At 43.8% G+C, this 7,641-nt stretch overlaps 1 protein-coding gene across 1 annotated transcript; it reads right to left on the reverse strand.

The window, feature by feature from the left end:
• Positions 1-985: 985 nt before the first annotated feature.
• On the reverse strand, positions 986-5,956 carry MRPL1 (mitochondrial ribosomal protein L1). Its single transcript, XM_057380031.1, has 9 exons — positions 5,873-5,956; positions 5,658-5,763; positions 4,771-5,014; positions 4,478-4,561; positions 4,020-4,091; positions 3,723-3,834; positions 3,181-3,281; positions 1,714-1,795; positions 986-1,276 (listed from the first exon to the last, which is right to left on the reverse strand). Exons 1-9 carry the CDS (start codon positions 5,904-5,906, stop codon positions 1,113-1,115), a joined length of 999 nt encoding a protein of 332 aa, XP_057236014.1. The 5' UTR covers positions 5,907-5,956; the 3' UTR covers positions 986-1,112.
• Between the last annotated feature and the right edge of the window lie 1,685 nt (positions 5,957-7,641).

The raw sequence follows: 7,641 nt of genomic DNA on the forward strand, positions 1-7,641 counted from the left end.
CTGCAGGAGCGTTTGTTATTCTGTGCTTTTGTTCTCTGGGAGCACACTCAGCAGTCTGAGTGCTTCTGATTTAAGCTCACCTGCACATTTATGCTTAAGCATCACTTTTTTTAAAAAATCCACCCATCAAAGAAGGTAGGTCTATCTTTTTCCAAAATGGACAGTGAAGTCTTGGACATAAACCAAGAGAAGAGAGAAAAAGTAAAGAAACCTATGCAATGATAGCACAAGATTTGCTTTTCTACAGCAAACTGCAATTTACCTTCAAGTTGCTCCTTTTGGGTCACAAACAGCACACAACTACTGGAATATCTCAAAATATTCCTTGTATGTGTAATTCCTTATTAATGAAGACATTCAAGTGCGCTGGCACTTTCCACACACAGCCTTGAAAGTCATATTAAGTCAGTGTGAAACCTTCCTCAAGACTCCTGAAGAGAATTTTTTGGATCAAACTGTTGAGGAAAGCACCCCACATAATCAAAAATGATGGTCATCCTGACTGACAGCAGCCAAATGCTTCCATGGGAGCTAAAAGAATTTCCATRCAGAAATTTCCTGGGTAACCTCTCAAACAAACAAGGCCTATTCAATAATAGGAATGATTCAAAGCTACAGATCTTTCCAGGTTTGGATCAACTCATCCCTGCTTAAATAAATAAATAGCCAATCCTTTCTGGAATCATCTTACATTTCAGGGTGCAGTTTTATGAACACATTTAGTAACAGAACCCAAAAAAAAAAAAAACCACCCAAGGAGCAATTCCTATATAAAAGGGCAGGAGCGCCATCTCCTGGGAAAAAAAGCAGAAAAAAACCGGGAAAGAAAGCCTGGTCTCCAGTTTATATTCCAGAAAACAAGGTGAGGAAAACAACAAGTGAGAGCAAGGTGCATGTTCACTCCCCACACAAAACACATCCAATTTTTCCTTAGAAAAAACACAATARTTTGGGTCTGACAACAGGCTCCTCTTTGTGACCAAATTGATGACGTTACACCGAATTTCTATGTGAAATCCACAAGTTCCATTTATTTTTTGTTCTCACAGAGCATGATTTGAAWGACACCATTTGCTTCCCGAGTTCCACCATCAATCTACAAAGAAAACACATCAGGTACTAACGGATTCTTGAATAGGTTTTTCTTGATCCTCCTCAACTGCATTTTCTTCTTCTTTTTCTTCTATTTTCTCCACCTGAGGTAGGATTCCATCAAGGTTCAGCAGCAAACCTTCACTGGTGGAAGATCTGATAACCAATTTMCGCACAATGGGATCTGGAAAACAAAGGGCACCACCAAATTGGTCTCTTTACAAGTTAAAGAGACATTTTTTCCACATTTTCTGGCTGATTTATTTCCCACAGCCCAGAGTTTCCCATCTTCCCTGGCAGATTCCCCTATTTTATGGATGGAAAGTCTGACAGGAACTAATTAACACTTAGAGATAACTAGTTAGTTTAAATTATTGACAGCCAGCAGGCATATCCAGATTGATTGTAAAGATGTGTTAATTAACAAGTTTGCTTCCTGTAAACAGCAAATATTTTTCACCAAGCCAAAAAAAAAAAAAAAAAAACCACAAGAATCAAACTTGACACTGCACAGAACGAGAATAGAAAGGTCATTTAATGATAATCCAGTGAAGAACATCAATTTCCTGCTTTTATTTGTTTTGTATCATGAAAAATCATGTCAGAACAACAACTCCTTACCATAATTGGATGGCTTGAAGGTGCAGATATCGTGGATAACTGTTTTTAAATTGGCCATTATGTGCTCAGTGGGCATATCCAGCTGAAAAAGGGTAATGCCAAGTTAGTTATGGTGATGCCTGAAGCCCAGATTAATAAATCTGAAAGCACTGGGGTTTATTTTACACTTGGATACATTTCCTTTGTCCACGTTCCCTGTGAAGGAGTTACAAATCCCATTAACAGCCTTATCCAAACGACTGAGAGAAAATAAGTATTTTATAAACAGTAATATCCTCAGTATTCTCCACATTTCTTCTCAGAATATTAAATTTCCATGGCTCTGTAACAACATGTGGCCTTAAAGGGGTGCAAAGTCTTAAAAAAATCAAAATATACACAAGTACTTTTGCAAAAACCTTATTAAAATGAAGGATTTGGGGAAAAAAACTTCAAGAAGCAGCTGTCAAAGACCACAAAACGGATCAATTTCAAAAATATAAAAATATCAACACCTAAAACTGAAGGCTTTAAGAATTTTAACAGAATTAAATCAATCAAAAGAATCAACTCATCAGCTCCATAATGAAGACAGGTAATGCTCAGAAGGTTCCAAGCATTTCAAAATAGCTCCCAAATCAGCTTTCCACAGTAAATCCTAGTAGATGCACACCTATGTTGTGTTTAAAGTTTTGAACACTTCTCCCCTGAGCAGCACAAGGTGCTGTAAAAAGGTTTTGGGAAGTTATTTCCCTTTTTAAAAAAAAATTAAATGAAAGTTTGAATCCCTCAACAGTAAGATCCCGAATTCAATATAGATATTTGTGTTTCAAATAAATAAATAAATTCATAGCTCTTGTTTTCCAAGCAGGTGCCTTTAGTTTCCTCATGCTATGAAGTTTCATTAAATTGAGAATCATAGTGACAAGGAAGCACAATTCAGAGCAGCTCATCAGAATTAATAAACTCATTTATCTCCAGCACTGCCAAAGCTTCAGGCTTCAGATATTTCCTACCCTTTCTTCCTGTGCCACCATTGGTTAGAGAAAAACTAATAATCAGGCAGGATTACAAAGAGACAAACCAGAAGGAAAACAAAAAAACACAGTTAGGGGCAGAAAAAATAAATAATCTCAAATTAATGTCATATTTCAGGAGTAAAGCAAACAGTTCTTCTTTCTGCTCCAGTCCAGAATTATAGTTATCAAAATTAGAAGTCTTTAATTAACTGGTTAAAGCAAAGACTTTTTGACCCTCCTGAGCACACTGACCATGGACTTACAAACCCACAGCTTATTTACTAAAACAAAAAAAAAAAAGTTTAAAACCAGCTGAAGATGCCACACAACAAAGAGTGCTATTTCCTTCACAGGTCAGTTAAAGAAAATAATTAAAAATCCTGGGAAACAGATTGAAAAGATTTTTTCCCCTCTTTTAATATTAATTCTGCTCAGGAGAAAAAAATTAACAATGGTGTACACAACTTACTCTGGCTATTCTTGTCTTGATTATATTCTCATCTTCAACTGTGTACTCGTGACATTCTCTGAAGAACTGCAGCATTTTGGGAATATCACTGCCCAGAGAATCTATTAAAAAAAATAAAAAGGGAAAAAAGTTGTCTGAGTAATAGTTATTAGCACAGACAGGTGTGGTAATAGTAAGGAGGTAATTAAATCTGTTAATTAAGGCAGTTGAAYTCCACTCCAAAATGCAGTTTCATGAACAAGACAATGGTGTCCTCAGATTATATAAAAATAATTTTCATCTTTCCTCCTTCCCCATTCATCAGGATTAATAAGCATCAGAGCAGGCAAATTTATTTTGATTCTAATCCCAGATTTGCCTGATGTAGGAAAAAATGGATTCCTAAAGTCACCTTTACCTAAGACAACACAAATGGTGCAGTCACCTATAGACTAATAATGAATGTAACATTACACCCACACCAAAAAAAAACATTCCAGTGACACCTCTATGGTTCCATCTCCTTCAGGAACTGGGAGTAGTGACAAAGAATTGCTTCTTACTTCTCCKTGTGCTTGGGTACTTCCTTTTCAGTTTGCCCCTCAGAGGGATTAATTTGGGTATTATGGCAGGGACAGCGACRTAGAAATCAGCTTGGATCTCATCCTCCAAGATCTGCAAAAGATACARTTCAAAATATTTAATTTGAGTTAGATGCCAAGCATAGACACCCATCTCTCACTCTTCATACTGGCTGCTGCCTCCCAGCTACAGTTCAGTGGGCAGCAGATTTCCTCCCCCAGCCCCAATCCTGTTTAAATTAGAATATTTATATAATCCTTTCAAAAAAATATAAATACCCATTTGATTAATTCAACTCCTCCCACAATGGCAGCTCCGTGCTCTCGRGCTACTTCAGCTTCTTGCTCATTCTGTTGAGAGAAACAAGTAATTAATAACAGTTGTGCTACCAATTAAGCTGCTGTTAATTGAACTCAGGTTGAGAATTTGAAATAATTATTAATGAAATAAACCCGTGGCAGCTGTGTGGGATCATCTCACACAGATAAAATGATTAACTGGCAAAGGACAGCTGCAAGAGTTTACTGGAAAATAAAAGGAAAATAAAGGGATGGAAATAAAGGAATGAAAATGAAATAAAGGGATGGAAATAAAGGGATGGAAATAAAGGGATGGAAATGAAATAAAGGGATGGAAATGAAATAAAGGGATGGAAATGAAATAAAGGGATGGAAATGAAATAAAGGGATGGAAATGAAATAAAGGAATGAAAATAAAGGAATCCTGGCTTACCCACCTCTGTGAACACCAAAACCTTGTTCACTTCATCCGTAAAGCGATGGGGAAGAGTGACACTGCCGGAAAAAGGATCCACTTTTTTCTAGGAATGAAGGGAAAAAAAACCCATTAAAACAAACAAAAAAAACCCCATGACCTGAGGGTAAATTACACAATCACAGGGAGTTGGTCCCCTAAATTTGGGGGGAAAAAATTGCAAACAAGGTGAAGGACTGCAGCTTATTCTAAATTCTAAAAAGACCGAAAGCCTTAAAAACTTCCCGAATCCCACCCTCCCTGCTTCCAACCCACCTTTTTCTGCAGCACCATATCCAGGAACACATTGATATACACAAACTGCTTGGGGTGGGTGAAGTCCAGCTGCTGGAATTTTTTCAGCATGCCCACAGCCTGCTGCAGCTCGTAGGAGGGTCTGCGGTACAGCCACGTCAGGTACACATCGTCCACGGGTTTGGTCATCAGTGGCCGCCTCCGAGGAGGGGGTTTGTCCTTCACCTTCTCCTGCCTGCCCCTCTTGGCATCTTTTTTGGCAGTTCTAAGACAAAAAAAAAACGAAACCAAATATGTTGTGAGGTCACCAGTTAAAGAGTTTGGCACACCTGGCATTCTGATGRTATAAAAAAAGGTTTCTCTTCCCTTCCCCGCAGCGTTTTGCACTCAGTTAAACATCAGTCCCAAWTCTTATTCTCCTTTCTATTTTCAGAGGGAAAATAGAAGGCAAGGAAAAAAATCATTAAAATAATAACTGGATACTCCAATTCTCTATAAACAGGGTGAGAGTCTGCAGCACTTCAAAACACTTCAAGTTCCTGTACACAAAGGTCATTTTTGATTCTCCCAATCTATTACTATAAAGATGACAAATTAAACAATAAAAAGCCAACTGGAAAACAAGAAGGGTTTGAGAACGATTCCTGGAGCTCACCAACTTCCATGCTGATGTGTAACCCTGCCATACCCCACAAAACCACAGCTCAAAACCACCATATCAGCGTTTCCTTGTGATATTATCACAGAAAACACTCTCAGAGTTCAGGCTGTCCTCCAGGATCACCTGGGATACCCACAGGGTCAGTGGACTGTTGGACCAACCCCGCAGACCCCAAACCCYCCGCACACACCCCGTACCACCGCCCCCCGGCCCAGGCAGCCTCCAGGGATGCCGGACCCGCACTCACTTGGCTGCTGCCGCGTAGAACCGGGCGGTCCCGGGGGTCACCGTGGCGGGGACGGCGAGGCGCTGCTCCAGCCCGGGGAGAACCCACCCGCAACGCGGGGCCAGTGCTGCGGGGGAAGAGCAGACATGGCTTCAGACAAGCGCCRCGGCCTCCCGCACCCCCGGCCCGCCCGGACAGGGCCCTCCCGCCCCTCGGTCCCTCATGCGCCCCGTCACCTCGCCACAGGCAGCGGGCGCTGGGCGCCGCCATCTTGCCATCCGCCGCGGTGCACCCTCGGAACCGCTCCCCGCGGAACTCGCTCCCCGCAGCCCAGAAGAAGCGTTCCGGCCGCAGGCGGCCACGGGCGCGATGTGGGTGCTCCCCCTACCGCTGTCCCCCCGCCCCCCGCGCCCGGACCCGCCGTTCCGCTGCCGGCGTGTGCCAGCTGTCCGGGGAGAGGTGCCCATCGCCGGGAGCCGAATAAAAACCTCCAAAAGGCTTCTTCACCGGCTTGAGAGGGGCCTCAGGGCCAGCCCGGGGTTGTCTCATGGCATGGCGAGCCAAACCTGTCCCCTCTCCCCGAACCAACATGGCGGCGGCCGCTGAGGGCAGGCAGAGCCGCGGCCCTCAGTTTATACCTGATCAAACACGTCTGTTCGGGAGAACACTGCCAGTTTAATGCTGAATATTGTGTGATCTAAGCTCCGTGTCATTCCAAAAAGAGATTTTCTGGCTGCCATCTCACCCCTGTTCAATGCAAATGGATTGGGAAAAGCACTGCCTAATCCACACTCCTGGAGCAGCATCCACCTACAAAGATTTTGTTCAGCCATCTCCTGAGCTGTTAAGATACACACAACTATAATGGTTAAAGGGGGCTTTTAGTCCACACTCATGTGCTTTTGACTAAATACATTCTAATCAGAGATTTCCCTGATCCACGTGTGTCAAATTTTTTAATTAGGGATATGTGGCTATGTAAAATTTCCAAATGGATCCATGTCCACGATTTTTTAAATCAGATACGTGTGGTTGTGTAAAAGAAGTTGTAATAAAACTGTGTTGGTCCAGCTCTTGGCTCASTGTCCTGGGAAAGGATGGAGATGGGGAGGTGTGAGTGCAATGGGAGGAATTCTCCTTGGTTAAGGWGTTTAACATGAGTTTAACACTCAAGGCAGGGAAATGGGATTATTTCGGATGGGGTCTAGGCGTGTTTGACTCTCTGTGGTGCTGGATGTCAGAGGAGACTGCTGAAGATGCACCTGTGGCCAGGTGACCTGCATCCTTCACAGCGTTCCTGTGTCATTCCACAATCCCGGTGTGAGACACGGTCTCTGCTGTGGCCGTGGATTTTGGGAGAGAAACMCGGGCTCACCATTAATGCCCATTCACATTCCTGATAATTCTCCAATTCCCGCTTCCTACCGACACCCCTTGCTCCATCACTGAGACCCTTCCCGCTCTCCAGGCATCAATGAACTTTTGGGTCGAGCCTGAGCTCAGGCAGCTGCAGCAGAAAGCAAATTCCAATGAAAATCCTGTCTGTGTCCCCCCAGCCACCTGCTGCTCCCTCAGACACTCCGCCATCTCCCTGAAGCCTTTGTTTTCCCAGCACATCCCTCCCCGCTCCTGGCTGCTGCTCTTATTTTATTTCTCAATCCACCTTTCCCTCACGTTGGCCCGGCTCGGCCACCAAAGCGATGCTGTTTTTTTCTGGAGGCGATGGCCTTGAGCACCAGCGCCACATTTACCTGCGCATCCCTGCTGAATGCCCACAAGGATCCGTGCCACGGACACCGACAGAGCCCCATTTCCTACAGRAGGACAAACAAAGGTGTCAGACCCCGCTGAACGCGGGCACCCCGCATTCCCAGGTGGACTCGCTGTAAAACCGCGGGGGTGAAACAAACCGGGGGGATCTTTCGGTCCCTGCCCGTCGGTGAGCGCGGACACGGCCCCGGCCCCGCGAGTGCCCGCGCTCCCCCCGCCGCGTCCCGGGCACCGC

This window comes from Malurus melanocephalus, unplaced genomic scaffold (genome assembly GCF_030028575.1).
Source record: "Malurus melanocephalus ecotype Western Australia unplaced genomic scaffold, MMel_1.1 scaffold_433, whole genome shotgun sequence".
In the NCBI taxonomy this organism is placed as follows: domain Eukaryota; kingdom Metazoa; phylum Chordata; class Aves; order Passeriformes; family Maluridae; genus Malurus; species Malurus melanocephalus.